The sequence below is a fragment of the Thalia democratica genome, chromosome 8 (assembly GCF_965202585.1).
Source record: "Thalia democratica chromosome 8, ktThaDemo2.hap1.1, whole genome shotgun sequence".
NCBI classification, from domain to species: domain Eukaryota; kingdom Metazoa; phylum Chordata; class Thaliacea; order Salpida; family Salpidae; genus Thalia; species Thalia democratica.
The window spans coordinates 20391124-20413974 of record NC_139172.1 but is presented as its reverse complement, the minus strand read 5'-3'; the positions used below and the strand labels follow the sequence as shown (position 1 = coordinate 20413974).

The 22851-nt window shown below is 24.8% G+C and overlaps 1 protein-coding gene across 2 annotated transcripts; it reads right to left on the bottom strand.

The window, feature by feature from the left end:
• Window positions 1–1388: 1388 nt before the first annotated feature.
• Window positions 1389–10570, bottom strand: LOC145842168 (putative E3 ubiquitin-protein ligase makorin-1). 2 transcript variants are annotated; one of them, XM_082949567.1, is made up of 12 exons: window positions 10329–10570; window positions 9339–9464; window positions 9106–9156; window positions 8708–8805; window positions 8487–8589; window positions 7671–7776; window positions 7215–7304; window positions 6829–6959; window positions 6036–6146; window positions 5172–5325; window positions 4149–4379; window positions 1389–1525 (listed from the first exon to the last, which is right to left on the bottom strand). In XM_082949567.1, exons 1-11 carry the CDS (start codon window positions 10388–10390, stop codon window positions 4161–4163), a joined length of 1251 nt encoding a protein of 416 aa, XP_082805693.1. In that variant the 5' UTR covers window positions 10391–10570; the 3' UTR covers window positions 1389–1525; window positions 4149–4160. The 2 variants fall into 2 exon arrangements, with proteins under 2 accessions (XP_082805693.1, XP_082805692.1); XM_082949566.1 differs by lacking the exon at window positions 1389–1525 and having other exon boundaries at window positions 3860–4379.
• Window positions 10571–22851: the final 12281 nt, after the last annotated feature.

Here is a 22851-nt window from a genome sequence, read left to right as displayed (position 1 = left end):
CTATGCATAAATTAAATAAAATATATTCACTGTTGAAGACTTTAATTTAAATATTCAGGTTCAAGTATTTTTTATTTTTATCAAAGTTAAGTTAAACGCAACGCTACAGGATAAAAAATGGCCCATTTAAAATATTTTGTACATAATAATAACCAGACATATGTTAAATGCAGTAAGTTTAAGTAAACTTAAAATAGTGTAAAAAGAATAAAAATATTTAAGTACGAAAAAAATAAGCAATAACAGAATATGATGTGTTTCAAAATTTATTCAACATTTTTGGATAATTTAGTTTATTGCTAGAGTTTGATTTTTTCATGTTTAATTTAGTTTATACTCCATATACAATAAAATAAATTAGTTAAGTAATAATACATGTTGAATTTGTAAAATACTTTTACTTTAGAAAAACTGTTATGAAAAAAAAACATAAAGTGCAAAAGAATGCAAAACTTTTCTTTAAACTATACTGTTTTAATTAAATTAGCTACATTCTATTTGGATAGTTTTTGACTTTCTGATACGACATAAACGTTTTATAACAAAGGTGGCCAGCTTTATATAATTAATACGTCAGGTTAACTACAAAAATTTTTTTAGACCGCTTTTTATAGAAATTAAAAGTTATACTAAAAATGATCAAGATTATTCTTTGAAAGTGAAACTGAAAACAAAATCATTGCTTCTACTCTAATTAATATAGTATATGTTTGATTAAAAAACAATCGTAGATGAATTGACAGTATTTCGAAATTTTCTTTCTAGAAATAAAAAATATATATACTTTTAAGTCTTAAACTCCGTTAAATAAAAGGAAACATGTAAAGTATTCGATTATTTTTATTTTTGCAAGCATACATAGCTAAAATTCAATAAAAATATAGTGCATATACAAAAGTTATGCTAATAGTTTTATTAATATTTTTTGCGATATAAATTACACCAAGCATTTTAAAGCAATAAGTTAAAGATTGTTATTTAAAATCTAATTTCACAACTTTATTCACAATACTGATATTTCCTGTAAAATACAAACAAAAATTTTAATTTGATGAAGATTTTAAAAGTTTTATATGTTCTTAAAAAAATTAAATTGAATTGTTTAGTCTTATCTGACAAACATCCAAAATTTAGATATCTTTAAAAGGCATTGACATTTTAAAACAATATAAGTTTTAGTACAACTAAACACTTATATATTTTAACAAATATATATGAATTTTTATAAGCGTATTGATTTGATATACAGTAAGTATACTTTTGTATGAATAAGTATTAAGCTAGAGTTATGACACAGTGAATATAATTTATAAACAAAGAAACCCTTAAAACTTTTTTATAAAGATTAACTAAAATCAAAATTTTGTACTTCAAAGTTTAAAAAACTTATGTGTAAGAAATTAAAAAGTTTTAAACGATAATCAAACACTGTTATAAAAATTGTTTTAGATAATTGTTTTTTTCTTAACCTATTCATCTTCTCCTAAAAACTCTACCACAACAACTTTATGTGATTCTCGCTTACCTAAAAATAACTCAAACTAAAAACTTATAAATTTAAACTGTATCTAAATTACACCCTGTATAATATAGAAATAACTAATTTAAGTATTAACATACATTTTACTCAATGTTTAAATGATTTAATTACACTACTTAATATTAGACTTTAAATATGATGAAAACTATTTTAATTTAAAAATAAGTTAGATATAATTTATGCTTAATAAATAGAGATTTGAGACTTATTTAAAGCCTTTAGATAATAAAAATATATAAACTTGTGTGAATTTAAAAAAAAAAGAATCATGCAGAATTAAAAGAAATTTAAACCATTAATGACTAGATTTCTCAAGAATTCTTAAAAATTAGGTCCTATTAAATTAAATATTGTTGTGTACGAGTCGATAACCGAAAGATTCCTTTCTACATCAGGTCCTTAGACCAAACTTTTTTAGCGCTATTTTTTTCGTTCAATTTCATAAAACTTAGTTATTTTTTCAACAGAAAATGCTTGTAAGTTATAAACATTTCATCTTTCAGACTATCATTTATTTATAATGTCGATTGGGTTCAGACCATATTGGTTTAATACGGATTTTAACAGTCCTCGACTATATTCTCTCTATATGATAGATATTTAGAAAAAAATCATTTGTTAACTAAAAACATTTTTACAGTAAAAAAAAGTTGCTATGTTCTTGTGTTAAGTAGTTTTATGTCTTTTTTAATTGTCTATTTGGTTAAAATTGTTTAATTCTGGGTTTGGTAAATCATATAGTGTGGTAAACATTACTAGTTTATATTTTTCTAAAATAATTAAGTTTACTAAGGTAGAACAAGTTGAAATTTAAAACTTAACGTTTTAAGAAGATTTCTAAACATTATTTTTTCGAGCGTGTGTAGTTTTGAATGATTAGATATACCATGTTTTAATTATTGAAAGTTAATAGATTTTTAAAACTTTAATATCTTTACTTTTAGTATATTTTTTTTATTTAGTTCAAATATTTGAACTCATAAATGTTTTAATTGGTCCTAACGACCAAAAGATCTTTTTTAAACCATATCTTCTGAGCAGCGTTTTTCTTGTGTTTATGGGATAGAATATTATTTATAGCTAGATAAAGTAATTATTTCTAATCAAATACAAAAATTATTAAAATGCAGATCACTTTTGAACTCGGTATTTTTCTTAACTTGATGTGAAATTTTCTTAATTAGTCATACATAAAAAACATAAGATAGTGTAGTGTAAAAAATTTTTACAAATGAGCTAATAGTTTTGTATATATGTTTATTAAAACTGTTAGCAGAAATTAAATTTGACATTCTAAATCTAAATAATCTTTTTAAGCAACTTTTAAGGTCTGCAGGTTAAAACTATATACATCTTAAATCTATCAAGCAGAAAAATTAAATTATAGCTTTTATAAATAAAACAATTAGAGTTTTTTAACTTCAAAAAGCTATTAATATGCTATCATTTTATATCATCCATTAGAACAGTAAGTACTTAACTTAGTAGAATTATTTTTAAAAGTTAATTTTATCAGTACACTTAATAATTTAAAAAAGCTTACACAAATCCTTAAAAATTATTTTTTTTACAACATTTATTACACTTAAACATACATTTTCTTGAACAGCTTTACATTTTGACATTACAACAAAGCTTGCTACAACAATAATTGTTTTAGAACTTCATTAAAAACTAAAATTAAAATACTTACATAGTTTAATAAGTTGCTGCCAAGCTGAAGCATTGTAGTTTTTACACTTTTTTTATTTTTGTTTTACTAAGTTCGTTTAAGTTTTAAAGTACTGCTTTTCAAGTTAATCGAAATCTATTATAATACATATATTCTATGTAATAGTTCTTTAGGCAATTTGTCTTTATAAAAAAAAAAATGTTATAATGAAAAAAAAGTTTTTAGCAAAAAAAAACCTACAGACTTAATTGGTATACAATTTTAAGACCACATCTTCAAATTAGTAATAACCTATGTACGGCTTTGTACAAATCATAACAGCCTTACTTGAAGTTTTTGAAGTTAGACAAAAAATTAAGCTCAAAAATTCAATTATTACTTTATAAGTAATAATGAAAAACCTAATACACTCATTTTTTAAAGTTAATAAATATCAGCCTTATTCTAACATATAAATTATTAAAATATTTTATATGCAAATTATGCTTTTGAAGCAAACGGAAATGGACTCTTAACAAATTTATATCGTTACGTTTTGAGTATTTCAAAATTCAAATAAATTCTATAAATATTCTTTAACTATTTGCATTTATATAACATAACTGTATTGAATAAATAAAAAGAATTAAGAATTAAAACTATTACAATACAAAATTTTATTAAGAAAATCGACAACAATAAAGTTCATTAAAGAACAAATTAAACATCCAAGGCAGTTAAGATTTTAATAAAAAAGAAAACAGTAGCTTAAATTTAAAACATTTAAGAACATGCAAAAAAGCTTTGGGTAAAACTTGTTTTAAAACTAACTCGTTTGAGTTGTCAGGTTTACTTAGCTGAGAGGTATGGTATTTTTAAACAAAAAAAAAACTATTTTACGGACAAGCATGATGCAACAAGTCATTTTCAATTGACTTACAAAGCAAATCTACTCACTGGTTTCTAAGGTTAAAATATAAAATCTGAGCTGTCAGAATCAAAATAGTCACTATAATCATCCGAGTCTTGGTAGCCATTGTCGTACAACACATCTTCCGCATCTTCCCATGGGAAATCGTAGTGGTCATTCACATAATCATGGTGAAACTGGTCGTTTATCAGATCTTGAATGAGGTCTGAATCCGGGTCCATATCAAGAAATTCAGCTAAACCTCGAGCTTCGATGATCTGAGGAATTAATTACCAGTAAATGGGTCGATATTGGATGTTGATGTTTGGATATTTATATCAAACAAAATTTTTTGATTTGAATTGCTAAAAGCGTTACAAAAAAGAATAGATGTTTTAAAAACAAAGAAACTTCAACTATGACAGACGGGGATATTTTTTTTATTTGGCGAGTCAGATATACGACAATTTTTTTTGCGGGCTGAGTAATTTCGTGTAACTACAGTACAAAAAACATAAAAATTCTTTAATGCAAAACACATCTTAATAAATCATAATTTCATATATCCTCAATTTTAAGTTAATGCCTATTTGAAAATGTTTGTTAAAAAATGCTGGAATTTATTAGCCTTGCACAAGTTGCTACCAAGCTCAAAACACATCTAAGGTCAGATATATCTGCTTGGCGGTTTTTACGTTGTGATTTCTAATCTAACCGAAATAAAACAAATCATTGCCAAATTCAAAAGTTTTAATTCCGTTGTCATACTTGATGACAATTGTGTATTCATTAATTTTGTCCTAGTATATTGTTTCTTAAATTTATTTAAGTATCAATACTTATTCATGATTCAAAGCTACTCACGGGCCGTATGTTGCCCATCCCTAAACTACAAAAAAAAAGGATATTTGACAAAACTTATACTTCCTAAAATTTAAATACACCTTAAAACTTTATACTCGATCAATTTTAACCACTTTAGCTCAGCTCAACCAGCTAAAAATGTTTGAAGTGAGTAAAAAAATGAACAAAATTCAATTTTAACATAAGTACAATTTAATTCTACTAACGTCTTCTTCGCCCCTCCAGTTGTAAACGTTTCGTACCGGCTTCAGCTTGCTCTTGTCTTGTATGGTGCCGTCGGCAAACTTGTGTAGGTAGAAGCAATGTTTGCCGAACTGACATTGTCCTCTGCCTTCGTCGAAATACTTGCAAGGCAGTTGACTTCAAAAGTTAATACAATTGTTAAGTTATATATAACATACGAACGTTAAAATAGTATAATTGGAAACAACGCTAGAGCATATGCTGATAAATGTTTTAAGTATTATACACTTACTAAAATGCATTACACCGCTGATCAAAGTTTAAAGTTCAATAGGTTGTTTGGAGGCGAAAATAGAATAGTTCACTAAATATGAGATAACATTTTTTCAGATATTCCTTGCAATACTATCAAGAAATTTTTTTTGTAAAAAATTCGTAAATTTTAAAGAAAGTAGATTAAGCTCATTTCTCCAATTTCAAGGAACGTATCCTAAAAAACCTCGGTATTTGTATAAGAAAACGTAGAGGAGATATATTTTTGATGATTTTAGTTAAATCACCGTTTTAGTTTTCTCCTCCTATAAGGAACCTTTTTTTACTTTCTGATCATAACCAGCTCTATCTCAAAAACTAATTTGAATATAAAAAAGCTGTAAAAAGCAACTGTTAGCTTAGTTAAAACTGTACACATTAAGAACAAGTTGTAAAAAAAGTGTCTTAGCCCTCTTAAGCCCTTAATAATATTAAAAATGCAGCTATTTTTTTTTTCAAATAAATATTTATTAATTTAAAAAAATATTTTTCAGCAAAGAAAAAAAAACAGAAAGTTCTGCAAAAACTTATCTATTACGTCATTTATATTGTCTAAAAATGAAAATTCATGATACCTCATTTTGTTTTTGTACTTTTCGATTAGCTTCTCCTTTTCTTGTTTATCTTCGACCCAGATGTCTGAAGGAATTACGTAAGATGAATAAACTCTACATTCAGGACATCCTCTAAAATATGTAAATCTTTACTTACTAGTGTACAAACTGTGTTATACTACAAACTTAAGAATTTTTTTTTTACCTTACCGAAGTATTTTGGTTTAATAAAAAGAATTTATTGAGGAACTTATTTTATCTACTTTCATAATACTCTTTAGAAAATTAAGGTTACCTGACAAGATTTTATAAACAACAAAACTGTTTTCACTATTTAACTTTCTATCATCTAAAAATTAATCTAAAATTAATTTAAAGTAAAAATAGTTTATCCCTTATTTTACGAAACACTTTAATAGCTTATTATGTTTAAACTAAATTTTTTTCCAACTTTTAATGATAAAAATTATCAATGTTCAGTGGTTATTAGAACAAAGTAAAATTTTTAAAACATAGTTAGTGTACACTGAAACTTATATCTTCAAACTTTTAAAAATTTCTATGTTTAAAACAAATATAATTGAAAATACCTACATTTTACTTTTTTAAAGAAATATTAAAAAAAAAACCAAAGAAAAAACTTGCAGATAAACTCAATTTGTTATGTACCCAAAAAATATTTGCAGCCATTAAAAATTAAATACTAACTTAAAATAAAGTTTAAGTAGAATCTTATAAGTATATCACCTATATTAGTAACAACTTACTTGTGAGTGAAATAAAATGAAAATAATCAAAATATCATTAAACTAACTTAACAGCTTTTTTATCTTGCTCATCATTGCTTCTCCACGTTCGTATGCACTCCAAACAGTAAACGTGGCAACAGTTCTCTAAAATTCCGAACCTTTGATCTTTTGATTTAGAATCATTTTTCTCCAAGACCTTTTAAATTTGTTATGAGAGTTGTTTTGTAAATTTTAAAAGAAAAATGCTTGATTTTGTTTCGCTTTTAGGGAAGAAGAAATTGACTACACATTTTGTTAGCATTAAAAAATATAGCAGTAGTTCTCAGTTTACAGTAGAAAAATTAGTTATGCATAAACGACTATTGCCAAAAAGGTACGATTTCGCTAAAGTTGGGAAAGCCTGATTTAGAGCATTGTGTTCATACTATAATAAATTAAATAAGATCCTTACTTTTTCTAAGCAAATTCCACACTGAAGTTCTGACATTTTTTGAGCTTCGAAAGATGCTTTCATGTCTTCTTCCATGTGTTGCATGCATTCCTGCAAAATGTTTACCTAAATTTTTCTCAAACCTTTATTGCTTAAATAAGTTCTTCAGGATATGAAGTTTATATAAAAGTTTGTATGAAAAGCAGTTCAAACTCCAATTGAAGAAAATGCTTGATTTTGCAACAATTTTGTATTATCTGATAACAACTAAGTATATTTTGACAACATACAAACACTTGTTTAACATGCTTTGATGCTTACAAAAAAACTTTTGCACCGGTAGTTAGTATAAAACATTTAAAAAAATTCTCAGCTTTTATAATATTTTAATTTTTAAAAACATGTTTTTTTTTAAAGATAATCTCTATTTAATTTCAAATGAACATCAAAATTGAATGGTATAGCAATAGTATGAACCTTAATGTGTTTTTGTCTTTCAGCCTCGTTAGTAGGATGAAGAACATACATGGAACATATGTTACATAAGAGACCATGCAATCCAAGTTGACAACTGTCACCATAACTGCAGAATATATATTCTGATTAAATGAGCTAATTTAGTCAAATACAATTTATTATTATTTTTTAATTAAATAAGCCAGAATGTAAAGTAAAAGTTCTTTAAAATTATATGTAAACATTTTCTATTAACAAAAACTTAAGAAGGTACAAAGTATACATTTGTTTTTAAAGTTGACATCTACAGTAAGTCTACCAATTACATAATAATTTTTTTTATATCATAAGACAACTCTTACTAGTTTAAATCTAGCTTATGTAAACTAATAAACAAAAGCAAATATATATTAAAAATGAAAACAATTTAAAATTTTTTAGTTATCTCTGCAAAGCACCAACTAAACATTTAGTTTGTAAATTAGAAAATATACTAAAACATATACAAAATAAGTTTAAAGAATATACATTCAATATTATTTTATTATTAGAAACTCTAATGTTAATTATGAATCAAAATTAAACAAAACATCTAATGTAAAAATTCTTACAAAATTTAAAATTAAAAATATTTTTTGTGAAAGATAAAACAAAGTTCAACATAAAAATAATTTACTACTGCAACAATACCTATATAATCAAAAAATCAAAAACAAGATATTTTATTAAAATAAATAAGCAACTAATTGTGAACAAAATTAAACTATTAGGCTAACAATTGAAGCTTATAAAACCAAATTAAAGATAAATTCAAGATAGAGAAACTGATTAACGTACCTACAGTTTCCTTCCAAATTTAATGGGCAAATAGTTTCTGAAAATTGTTCAGAAACAGAAGGTAGATTCTTTTTCAAAACTTTGGAGTAGTCATTTTCTGTCTCTTAAAATAAAAAATATTACAAATAAATAAAACCTACTAATTTCACTAATTTGGAACTTAAATGTAAAAAAAAATTATTTTCTTCAAAAACTTGGTAAAGTAGGTAAAAGTAACTAACTACATCTTGGAACGTATTTCTTTCCAGGCACAAAATCACTCGCACCAATCCAGTTATCCTTTAAACTCAGTTTTTGAAAAGAAGGTGGAAGCTGTTTTCTTAACAAAAAATAATCAAAAATTAAATTATTAAAAAAATTTAAGAAGAATTGTAGCAGTTAATTTCAGTTTATCTAAAGCAGGGGTTGGCAGGTTAAAAAGCAACAAATTTAATGTGCTTATAAAAAACTTTTTTTTAACTGGTTTATTGAAAAAAAAATTGAGTATAGATTAGTTAAAAAAAAAAAGTATATACTTTTTTAATGGATTTATTTATTTAAATAGAGTTTTAAAAGCTGCCGCAATTTTCCTGCCCTTGTTCTTAAATGTACAGTATATTAGCAAAAATTTTTAACTAACATTTTGCTTGTAGACTCTTCTGGAGATTTTTGAATAGGTGGATGAAAAAACCTAAAATATATCTTAATTATTTTCTATGAATGGATAAACAATACAAAATAAAAACTGAAAGAAGTTATCTATTAGCCTAATTTGCTTTACTAAAGATACTTAAAAATTATATAAAATAAATAATTTTAATATACTAAAAAAAATATGTCAAAAATAACAAATAACTAAGCAAATAAATCTACCTGCAATGATCACCATATCTGCATTCTCCGTTTAAGTAATATTGACAGGTAGTTTCTGGGGTAGAATTTAGATCATGGGAAAAGCTACAATTTGATCCATATTTACACTGACCCATCATATGGTACCTATGTAAGTATTTATGAAATAGTAGCACAAAAAATATGTTTATATAACTAAAGTTGGTTTATACTACAACCCTACTTTCATGAAAAACATTATTTAACATTATTAATAACGCTTTCAATCTTTAGTATGATTTGGCTTATTACAAAATTTTATCCTGCCAAGAAATTGGACAATTGTAAAGAGTCTGTAAATGATAAAATAGACTAAAGAATAAATTTGCTATAAAAATATATACATTAATAGTAAAATTTATTTTTTGTAATAGTTTTTCTGTCCGTTAATAAAACATAACAATATAACTTCTTGCAATTACTGAATTTAATAAATAAAATCTTTAATTTAAATTTTGTTTGAATTTTATTTTACTTTAGTTTCTTTGATCAATTTATAAAAGGGTTTTAAAAACTTTTTTTCATAAACGCCACTTTAAAATAAATCTCATAAATAATTACCTATTTATTAGATACCCCCTTTAATATTTACTTATTTGTTTTTTTACTTTACTTACTTATTATTTTCAAGTACTTAGTTGTTTTATTTACACTTTAGTTTTGATTAAAACATGAATTCAATAAACTTACTAAAAGTATACTAAAGTTGGTAAAAATTATTGTACTTGTTTTATTATAAATAGCTAAAAAGAATGTATTTTATTTGAAATATAGAGTTTACTTCCTTCTTTTCCATCATCTTTATTAGACTTTTTTTTATTAATTGGTTTATTTTTTGTAATTAGTTTTATATTTTCAGCTATAATATAAATGAGTATTTTCTGAAATTGATAATATCATCCTTTTAATGAATTATTAATATATACAGTTCAGTTTAGTTATTTTTAAAAGTTAACATGAAATAATACTAACCTACAAACTACTTTTTTGAAGTCACCATAACTTTTCTTGTCTTTGTTGTTTCTGATATCCATTTAAAATTACAACATAAAAATGCAATACACTTATTTTAAAATCTTATAAAAAGGTAGCAGGTAATCTTAAAAATTGTGAAATATTTAACTGTAGGAAAACAAAAAAAATCATTAATAAAAAGAACTATACAAGTTTTCAGATTATAAGTTATATATATCAAGTCTTATTATAGTTGTATTTTATTTAAAAATCATTAAGAAGTAACTGTAAACATATTCTCGGATTTATACAAAAAAAAATTATAGCAAGTTTGTTTTCATTAAAAAAGTATTGTTATCAGTTAATGTTATATTTATCAAAAACATTATACTGTAAAAAAATATGAAAACAACACAAATATAACATTATAATTCATAAAGTTTAACATTTAAGCTTTTTAGCTATTGAGTAACAATTTTAAATAACCATACAAAACAACTTGTACTTATATTTTTTTAATAATTTAATTGTATATCTTTTTTTAATTTTCTACTCAACCTACTAGCTGTACAATTTATACAGGCTACTCCCTAGTTACTTTATTCACTGTAGCCTAAATCAAGGTTGTCTCTTTTTTACATAAAAATTTCATCCCAAATTTATGAATAACAGTGAACCTAGCCAAGAATTATTTCATCAGGCTCTTTTTTTTAACTGTAACTTTTTTCTACATTATTCAGCATCTAACTAAATGGAACAGAAGTGTAACTGGTATTTCATTAGAAAGTTTTTTTACAACATCATGGTTTGAGTCAAAAAACTGTCCTGAGTAATCAAAAACTGCCCTAAGTGACTTTAAACTGCCGTGAGCCATCCGGAGATTTTTATAATCCTTAAAAATAAGTTTTAACTCTGAAGCAAACTAATTAGTCTCATATTCATCTTTCATCTTAATAATTAAAAGGAAGATGGTTTGTGTAAGTTTCTAAATTAAATGTTCACTAAACTAATGTAACATATTGCTTTTAAACATTCAATATTTAAGTCAAAATCAATTGACATTATAAAACAAAGTATGTTGATAATTTTGTATAACAATATTAGTTAACTTTATATATAAATAATAGAAAATAGTTTGAAATTTTTTGACATCTAAATGACTAACTTTAATCTTACCACACAAACTACTCACTTAAATGTATACTTATTAACTTCAATTTTAATTAAAAAGTTTAATAGAAACTCAAATCATGTTAAATATTAATTTAAGATTAAAATAACTAAAATGTTATTTCTAAGAACAGTGAAGAGCTAGTAGAAAGGCTAAAAATTTCGTTAATAAGCATTTAAAATCAATAAAAATCATGTCCTTGAATATAATTGGTTATATAACACAACAAAATGTTAAAATTAGATCAAGTAATCTCTTTCTAAATCTAGAAAAAAATTGTATTGAGATTTTTTTTTAATTTTTTATTGTAAGGTATCCTTAGATTTTCTAGAACCTCAAAACATCCATAGAATATGTAACTATATAAAGAAGAAGCAATTTAAAAAAATAATAATTTAAAATTTCATAAACAATTATGTTTAAATATAATTTTGCACAATCTACTTAGCACAAAAATACTGTGAAATATAATTAATACATTAAAAACGGCTACTTTTGGCTTAAATATACTTATACTTTATTTTAAAATCATTTAAAGCAGGACTTTATGTTCACAATAAACAACAAAAAATATTTTTCTGTTTAAAGTAAAGCTAGTTGGCAGGGCTGAAATTTTTATTTAACAATTGAAATCAACAAAAAAAGTAGTAGAACATGAGTTAACTATAAAAGTTCAAATTATTTTAAACCAAAAAAAAATCATTCAAAAAATAACAAAAAACTAGGCTTTTCAAACAAACAAAACTAGACTGAGCTTTTTATAAGTATCAAAAAAGTTTAAACCTGCCTACGTCATTGTGAGACTTTCAAAATTGTTTACTTGCCAAAGTTTGCCAACTCTGTTAAATAAAAAAAATATTTTTGCTTGTGTATTTCTGATACAATAATTTTATTTAATCTTACATTCTAAATTTAAACAATATACAAAGAAACTCAGTGTAAAATCCAGATATATTTCACGCTATTTTCATCAGACAATACATCTTGTATAGTAACAGTAGTAATCATCATATACAAATATTAAATACATAGTCAATAACACAAAGTTAATCAAAATATCAAATATTTAAGTTCATTAAATACAAACATAAACACAAAAAACAGCAATAAGTAAATAAAGCAACACTATATACTAATTATTTTTGCCTACAAAGGGTGTGTTTTCTATTTAAAATACATATAGCTTCCATTTTAACTAAATCAAACACGTTATAAAAACTTTTAATTATCTTAAATCTCTTCAGATTGAAATTTTCAGCACATTTCTGATTGATCACCAAATGTTCCAATTTATATTTTCATACTTTGAAAACAAGAAGAAGAAATCTAAATTTTTCTTGTTGATTTTAAATAAAAACATACTTACAATTAAAATGAACTTATCAAAAAAATTATTTCCTCCTTAGTTTTTTGCAAAACAGTTACAGTACTAAGTAGGGCAACATAGTTTAATTTTTAGTCTTAAGTAAACAGCTTGAAATTAAAAAAAGTCAGATCACTATATATAATACTAAGACTTCCAATTACTTTTAATTATTGTAGATAGTATAATCTTATATCATATAATTAGAAAAACAAAACTTTTAAAAAGTTTTATTACTACACACTGAACAATAACTTTTAATATTTACCAACCGTTTACATCTTATAAAATCACAAACAGTTGTAGTTTAATCTTAAATTTAATTTAATTTTTCAATTCAAAATAAAAAACTAGGTTATGATGGATTTTGTACACACACATAAAATTTTATATGCTAAATATACATTTAAAAACTTTTAGGAAAATTATTACATTGAACAAGCAAATGTGCAGACATAAACTTAATCAAAACCCAAAACTATTTTAAAAAACAAAATTTAAAACAAATAGTATGAAGCATAAATGTACATGTTACTTAAAGTCAAACTGTTACAACTTAACTCTAAGTTTTTTTATTTTAGTTATAAGTATTTTTTGGTCACAACTAGGGATACTTAATAACTTATCCTTATTGAAAATTGACATATATGTTTATATCTATAATTAGTGACTAAGTACTTAATGCATGAAAAATATACTAAATTATTTGATTATTTACTATTAAAAAATATTCAATTATTTTGTTTTTATTAAGAGCAATAAAATATTTTACTTTTAATATGTTAAAAGAAAAAAATTGTTAAGTATATTTATTTAGTAGCACAATTTCAAAAAATTTTATATTTATGTGTTTTGTTCCTAAAACTTATTATTACTGTATAAAAGCTTTTTTTATCAATTATCTTATTATAGAAAATAGTATGAGATTGTTGATAAACAAGAAAAAAAGTTTTAAAAGAAGATTCCAAATTATTCACAAGCAAAACAACTTATAACAAAAACAACATTAGTTTTAAAGGAACAGGAATGATTTTTGATTGCTACAAAATTTATTTTTAATTTAAGAGCTTTAATTTAAATATAAAAAAGCTAATTATGTTTATACTAACAGTGTATGCATATTTTGCTGAAATTAAACTTGACTAGTTAATATTATGACTGAAAAAAACTACTAACAGTTTTAAACATGTTGTTAATATATTTTAAATTTAAAAAAAAATTATTGATGCAAAATCAAATTTAAATTAAAAATTACTTGCCTAATTTTGAGTTATAAAATAACAAAACAAGTTAGTAATAGTTAAAAATCTTCATCATAATAGTTACAGCATAAATTAAAAAGATTAAAATTATTTTAACAAAATATTGAAAATTTGCATAAAAAATATTGAACTATATATAAAACTAATTATCTAGATTTAGAATAACAGGGTTCGTGCGCGAAATTTTTTTCATTTAGCCTGACTGAGACCAATTTAGCCTGACATTTTTTTCAAAGTAAAGAAAATCCTCTTTAGAAGTCATTTTAGGTATTGGGGGTCTTAATTAGTACTATTGTAGTCTCCGACTTCAACCAGTTTTAACTCAAAAATATTTTGAGCTTTAAACATATGCAAAAAGCAACTCATAGCTTAGTTACAACTCAATAAAATAAGACTAAATTGTTAAAAAGGTGATTGACCTCCCCCCTATGCCCTTAATATATCAAATTCAGTGATAAGTTTTAAAATAAGTGTTATATCTAATCTAAATTTAGTGTAAAACTTTAACACATATTACTAAACACAATTGTTCAATTTAATTAAGCACTATAAAAACATTATAACCAGAAGATTTATAATAAAACGATGAACATTGTTGTGTATTATTCAAATAAGTATTAGAATTCAAACAAACAGCTAAGTTGTTGAACTAAATTGTAATGTTTAAACTGTATTTTTTTTATGAATTTTCATAATAATGACGTTTACAATGTACTTAAAACAAAATAACGAAGATTCTTAAAAATTTTTTAGAGATTCAACAAAAGGTTTAAGCATTTATTTTTACAAATACTGACTGATTTTGTCTTAAAAACCTGAATCTTTATTTAGAAATAAATTCACATCTCAATTTGATCTTAAAGAGATTTCTCTATTTTTTTTGTTAAAAATTTTGAAGCATTTGAACTGAGAAAAACTGAGACTCTCAAATTTTTAAATAAAAAACTGATTTAGCCTGACGTTTTTCAACTTTTTTCAAAAAAACTGATTTAGACTGACTTAGCCTGATTTAGCCTGACGCGCACGAACCCTGGAATAAACATGTATTTAACAAAATATTTATCTCATTGAAAAGTTTAAACATAGAAAATGTTAATGAGTTGACAATTATAAAAACTTATAATGATGAATTTCTGAATTTATATGATGAAATTATTTAAGATTAAGAATTATCAATAGAAAGAAAGAAAGAAAGAAAAATGTGAAAGCTCACAACTATGGTCAATGGATTGGTGTGGAGCCATATGTGCTTATGTTTTTTTAAAATGCATTAGTATTTCGTACATCTAATATATGTTATAACTCAATTATGATTGCTAATTCTCAGAACTATATTTTTTTTAAAGCTTAAGGCAATGTAAATATCTATGTAAATAGAAATCATACATTTTAATGTACAAATAGATTTTAAAGAAAACTTTATAAATATTTAGTAAACTTTACATAAAAGCAATTAAAAAGTAAAACTTAACTTATAGAGTAAACTTAATAATGGATCAAGAGAAAAAAAATTATATTAGTCAAAAAAAAATCACAATAAAAAAATAAAAAAATATGTTATCAAATAATACTGTAAATACTTAAAATTTTTTATTACTTGTATAATGGACTCATCAGCCATTATTTTTAAATTATAACAATAATAATCTAATAAGTAAATAACTTTCAAATTATTTAAGATAATTAAAAATAATATTTTACCTCTGTAAGAAAAAATTAAATTATTCATCTAACTCATTAGTTGATATAAGAAATTAATACTTCAGTATTATATTCATTTTATTACATATATCTACACACTACTAATAATATATAATAAGAAGAATTTTACTGAAACATATAGTAAATTAAAGATATTTAATCATCATGAGATTATTTTTGTCTTATGATCAGTTATTATAACAACTTAAGATAACATAACACATAAAAAATCTAATTACATCTGGAAAATGTAGTTGTTATGTTTTTTTTAATGGTAGAACATAAGAAGAACTCACTCTCCATTGTGAAAAAACTTAGTTGTAAGTTTTTGTATTAGAACTAATTAACAAAAATTCTCATTTATAAAACTTATCAAGCATGAATTAGTTAACTTTAAATTAGTTATAAGCAGCAATAAATACTACAAAACTATAAAACTTTGAAGTTGTAAGCAGAGGTACTTTAATACACCTTTGAAATGAATAGATTTAGCAATTTACTGAAACAATTTTAGATTGTATAAAACATTGGAAACCGGTAATTTCCCATCCTGAAACTTTTATTATCTAAGCCAGGGGTCGGCAGGCAGTTGGTGGTCGCGGGCCAAATTTCAAGTTTACAAAGTCTTCGCGGGCCGCAGTTTTAGTTTTAGTGACATTTGAATAATCTTTTGGTTTTAGTTTTAGTCACACTAGAGAAAAGTTTTACTTTTATTCACCTTATCATTTTAAATAACTTTTAGCTATACATAGAATGACTAAATAAATTAAATTAAATAAAATTAGAATATAATTTACATTGACTAATATACTTAAGTGTTAATAATTTATATACTTTTATAAGCACTTACTAAGTTAAATTTAATACTTTTGTAATTTTACATTAAATTTAACTCTCTACAAAAACCAAACTTGAAAGACAATTTATTAGTTACTTTTATATATTTGTTACATTATCAACCCCTTTTTTTATATTTCTAAGAATATTAACTTCAAAAAAAAAGTTTTTGCGTGTTAAATATTTTACATTCATTAAAAAATTTAGTAATTAGTTAATTTAATAAAATTAATACCTGTTTGTATTATAGAAAACTAGAACAAATTCTTTAACAAAATTAATTCTCGAATACTTAAATAAAATATCTTATTAGTAACTAGTCTTTTACATGGTTGTCATTAAAAAAGCAAAAATGTATGAGTTGTATCAAACCAGCCTAAGTTCATTAAAAGTTTAAAAAGATAGTAAATCGTTGTATATCAAGCTCAAGTACCTAGTAAAAGTATCATCATCATTAAAAAGTACACAAAGTGTAAAAAAACAAGAAATAACTACAATTAGTAAACTACACTACAGTCATGAAAACTATTCTGGGAATTCTAAGATTTATTTAAAGTGTCTAAAATAAAAGTTTCACACACATCTGAGTTTTCAAGCTTTTAAATAGCCTGTTTGTGTAGCAACCCAGTTAAAACAAAGTTCACAACATAAAGAAACAACGAAACTTATTAACAGTAAACAAATTACATGCCAAAAAAAATATAAGTCAGCTGGAATGGACAATTAACTTTCTTAAACATTTTTAACAAAAGTATAAAACTTAATTGAGTCATTAGCGAAGAGAAAAAAAACTCTCTTTTATTAAGCATTGCAACAATTCTTTATCTGCAATAAGAATTTAAAAATATTAGTTGTAAAATAAAAGACGAGCAACAAAAAAGAAACGTTAGTTAGGAGTTATTGCGAGAAACGATAAAAAACAAGTCACCAAAGCACATGATTATCTTCAGTAACTACAGAATTATCAGAAAAAAGTTGTTAAGGCAAGTTATAAAGTAGCAAAATTTATTATTAATAATGAGATAACGTTTATAATTGAAAACTTTTTTAAAGAATTTTTATTTGCAGTAATGAAAAACTTCTGTTTATTCCTTCAATGACAACAAGAAGTCATATTTAGGAAATGCATTAAGGTTATAAAGTCGCATAAATCAAATTATGACTTTAATCAATATGTTAAGATGAGAGCACTGATAGAAAAACTATTGCTCATCTGAGAATTTTTATTAGAGATGTTTTTTTAACTTTGACACTTTAGTATAATTTCTTGGTTTAGTTCAAACACGAAGCACAACAATCGGTGAAATTTTACAAGTAAAGGTGCAATGCACCAAAAGTTTTTAGAAGTACAATTCCTTCTTTTGTTTTTAGTATAAAGTTTAATTAAAGTTTAAATAGTGTCTTATAAAGTATATCAATATTAAAAAACACTGTTAAGCTACTTTAGTATATTTTTTGTTAAAGAAAAGTTATAATGTTTTGTGTCAAATCGAAATTTCACTACTTTACATGTAAAAATTGTTTGAAACTCTAGGCTTTTTCAAAAATTCTCAAATTCAAGTTTTTTCCAAAATTTTTAAGCATAAATTTTCAAGTTCAAAGCTTGACCTTGATATATTATAACATATATTATAACTGAAACTAACACTTTTGGTTGAGCAAATCTTACATCATAAGTTTAATTTGCCACTCTTTTAAGCAAAAATGCCAGCCTGAATTAACAAAAACATTCCTGATATTTTTGTATACAAAAAACAATTCTAGCCAAAAACTTATAAAATGACTTAGTTGGCCTGAGATTTGAAGTCTTCAAATAGTGATAGTCTGAGTGTGTGTGAATGTTTAAAAACTATCCCTAAGTCTCGTTTATATTAAATAGATAGCTTCCAAAAACAACAAATGTGTGTATTGATATGCAAAGCATTAAAGTTAACTTAGTTTGACAAAATCAATGTTTGAAAAATGAAAATGCATACCTAACAAAAACTATATTAGTTTATCTCATATATATTGTTTTAATTGTGTCTGTACAAATTTAGATATTACAAGTATAAAAAACAAACTTAGAAAATTATGCATAAACTAAACTTAAACTAACTAAAGTATTTTATAAAAAGTGGTTTAAAATATGAGCATTTTTTTAAGTTGGTGTGCATATAAATTAGTTCAAGTGCAAAGAAAACTTCTAAAAAATTAAAATGTGTCAAAACAAAACCTAAATAAACCTTTTTTTCTTATTACTATGTTATTTTAAATGTTTTTACACTTTAACATAACATTTACAAATAAAAAATATATAAAAGAAATTTAGGTATAAAAAATATTGGAAAGAATATCTAAGCTATAAAGAAATGACACTTTAGTTAATTACTTTGCATTACTTTTGTACAAAAAGGAAAACATTTGCATTTAGTTTATTTGATAAATAGGTATAATATAACTAACTTATTGAATTCAAGCACTCTTTTTTCAGATAATTACTTGCTGTTGTAAAATAGAAGTTATTATGAAACTCAGAAAAACATCCTGTTAGAATGCTAATCTGTCTTTTTCACATTTTTAAATTAAAGTAGCAACTTCTTCTAATTATTTTTAAATGTTATACAGAGACTTAAAACCAAACTAAACAAATTAAATCAAATTACCGAAAAAAATTTTACTTTAAATATATTTATGCTCAGCGGGCCACTTTTACATGCTCGCGGGCCACAAAATTTTCTTTCGCGGGCCGCATTCCATTCAAAAAATAACGTGCTCGCGGGCCGCAGATTTACCCTTCGCGGGCCGCAATTGGCCCGCGGGCCGCAGTTTGCCGACCCCTGATCTAAGCCAATCCTCGTCCAAACATCTCGATTGTAATAATTATTAATTATTATTATAGTTTTTTGTTAATTTATTGTTATTTATTGTTGCTTATTTTACGAATATTGTGCTCTATAATGGTTTACCGTGCAGTCAACGAGTAATTTGTTCTTTTAAAATTTGCCCGCGACTTGTAAAAGTCTGCAGTGCAGACTGCAGACCCCTTAAAGTAAGTAGGTTGAATTGAATCTTGTTAATATTTAAACAAAATGCGTAACTTAGAATAATTCAGTCTTTAAAAAAAAGTTTACTGTATAAAAGAAATGATGAAAACTCACAAAGAAATATTAAAAGCAATGACCTGTAACAAATATGAATACATATTTCATTAAGTTTGTTTGCAGCATCTTTAATCAAAAAGTTTCAAGTTCCACGAAGAAAAACAACACTAAAGTAAACAGTTTTCAAAAAGAGCCAACAACGCCATTGCCAAAATGCCAAAACATCATAATAAAATTGTTTTTTGAGCAAAAAGTTCCAATAACTTTAGCAACTTAAGGTGTATCCAAATTAAACATTTTCTTTACAGTCAAATCGATTACGTAATAATATTTTTTTAATTTTAGCATTAGCTGTTTGGCTCTTCTTGTAAAATGTTTTTTTTTTTTGAAATATATACGGTTGTACTACTCGAAATAATAATCTTAGTTTTCAAGAAAAAAAAAACTTGGCAGTTATGGATACATACAACACTTATCCTATAAAGTTTTATTTTAGTCAATGTCTACTAATGTAGTTTTGGTTGAAAATACAGTTTAAAACTATTTCAAACTAGTTGAAACTACTTATATGTTAGTGTTTGAATTTATTATAACAGTCTATTAAAGAGTCTGCCATCTTAAGTTTTTGTGTTTATTGTAGTGATGTACCGGACTCACTATCCGGGTCCGGGTCCGGCCGGATATTGGTATTTTTGTCTGATATCCGGATCCGGCCGGATTCTAACTTGAAAAAAAAGTCCGGATCCGGTTCCGGCCGGATTCTAATTTGAAAAAAAAGTCCGAATCCGGATCCGGCCGGATTCTAATTAAAAAAAAAAAAGTCCGGATCCGGGTCCGGCCGGATCCTAACAGAGGTCCGGCCGGACCCGGATCTAGTTAGTAAAAAAGAGCATACTGAAAAGTATTTTTTCAAAAACAAACCCTGTGTAAATTAATAAGAGCCATTTTTGTCAGTTAAAATTAAACACCTACCGTGATTCGCTCATTTTGTACACGTGACTAATTTACATTTGTTTACATTTAAACTACGAAATAAACATTTCAGAGATGCAACTCTTTACATATGTTGTAAAATTGAAAATTTTGGAATAAATAATTGCATTATTTATTGTTTAAAGTTGAGCTCAGAAAATATTTAGAGTTAATACGGTTGAATGTACGAGCCAATGAGAATCATATGACAAAGTGTTTCAAACTAAATACTGATGCAACAAAACATCAGAACATGACAAGCAGTTTATATGTAAGCAGTTAGTTAGTTTGCTATGCAGCTTGAAGCAAAAAATATCTTGAACTTTTTTGTGAATTCTTATAGTAAATAGTGTTTTGTTTTAAAAGTGAATATTTCAACTGGTGTTTAATTTTTTAAATATTTAAGCCAGGTTTATAGTTAAAAAGTTGATTAAAAATTTTACAGTTTTTTATTTACTAAGAGTTTTATTTAATTTTTAGTTTATTGTTTAAAGTTTTTTGATATAGATTTATATAGCTTCCAGTTTTTAAAGTGTTACCAAAGTAATTAATATTTTTGTATATGCTAGTATTTCTTGTTGTGTTTTATAAAAAAGATTCATCACTCAAAATTGTCGTGTCTGATTATAGAAAGTAGTCTCAGTTAGAATTTAGTATTTGTTAGATATTAATTAAGTAAAGTAGGATTTAATTATGATGGGTAGTACTAATAAGTTAAGTGTACAACAATCAGTCCACAACTTTACTACTAAATTGTCAACCTTTGCTAGGTGTTCTACTGATTATTAGATTAAAGTATTTTTTTCAGTTTTTAAAAACCTCATTCTGACTCAGGCTTGTTTATACTCACTCTAGCTAGTTTTATTTACTTAAACAGTGGCAACCCTGCTAGTTTGAAAATTTTTGGGAATTTTGGAAATTCTTGGACTGCCTCAGGCTAGTTTAGTTTTTTATAGAAACTCAGTTTAGATTTCTTTTAGATTTTGAATGAGTTTGAGCTGATCTAGTTTTCAATATTTTGTAATTTTCTATTGTGTTTTGTTCAAGAACTTAATTTAAGATTTTTAATTGTAAATAACACCTAAATTTGTAAACCTTGTGGCTAGCTGTTTTACTTATTATTAGATTAAAGTTCTTTTTTTTCAGTTTTTAAAAACCTCGTTCTGACTCAGGCTAGTTTATACTAGTAGTGTACCGGACTCATTATCCGGGTCCGGCCGGATATTGCCATTTTTGTCTGATATCCGGATCCGGCCGGATTCTAATTTGAAAAAAAAGTCCGGATCTATTTCCGGCCAGATTCTAATTTGAAGAAAAAGTCCGGATCCGGTTCCGGCCGGACTCTAATTTGAAAAAAAAGTCCGGATCCGGTTCCGGCCGGATTCTAATTTGAAAAAAAAGTCCGGATCCGGGTCCGGTACATCACTAGTTTATTGTAAAAAAATATTCTACAGCAGAATTACCATAATTTTTAAATAAAGATTTCTAAATGTTAAAAAGGTATTGTGTTGAAAAATTAATTTGACTAAAAATCAAAACAATACCTTAGTACATTGTCTACTTATGCAAATTATATACTTATCAGCTTATAGTTGTTTTGTAAAATGGTAAATCATTTTATAAATGAAACCTTGTAGCACATAAGGGTTAGTAAATTTTATAACAAGCAAATTTATCTCATCACCCTTAAGAAATTATATGCTGTATGTTTAGGTTCTTAAATAAAATGTAATATAAAGTATTTTTACTCCGATGCTTTAAACAGAAATTAATCAAAAATAACAAGTTAGAACAAAAGAAACCTATCTTAAGTGTTACTATTTACCGTAACATTGCTAAAATACCTGGAATTTAGAGACTAGACTTACATCATCTAAAAAAAATTTGTAAGATAGCCGAATCAAATAATGTCTATCAACTTTTTTTAAAATCAGTAAACAAATAAACTACACTTGATGATTAAAGCTTTTACAAGTTTAACAAAAATAATACTTATAAATTAAATTATGAAAAAGCTACATAGAATTACCACTGAACAACATTCAACGACAAAATTATATTGTGTTCCGATCAATGGAACAAACGTATTAACAAATTAGTGTCAATTCTAAGAACAATTTTAGGTTGTGTTATAATTTTTGTAAATTTATTT

What these genes read in the sequence shown, in the direction of transcription:
- LOC145842168 (XM_082949567.1), bottom strand. Translation starts at nt 10,390, where the DNA reads ATGGATATCAGAAACAACAAAGACAAGAAAAGTTATGGTGACTTCAAA. An exon ending in GAAATACGTTCCAAGATGTA is followed by an intron (nt 8,590 to 8,707) that starts GTTAGTTACTTT and finishes TTTTATTTTAAG; the next exon opens with AGACAGAAAATGACTACTCC. An exon ending in GTGGAATTTGCTTAGAAAAA is followed by an intron (nt 6,960 to 7,214) that starts GTAAGGATCTTA and finishes CAAATTTAAAAG; the next exon opens with GTCTTGGAGAAAAATGATTC.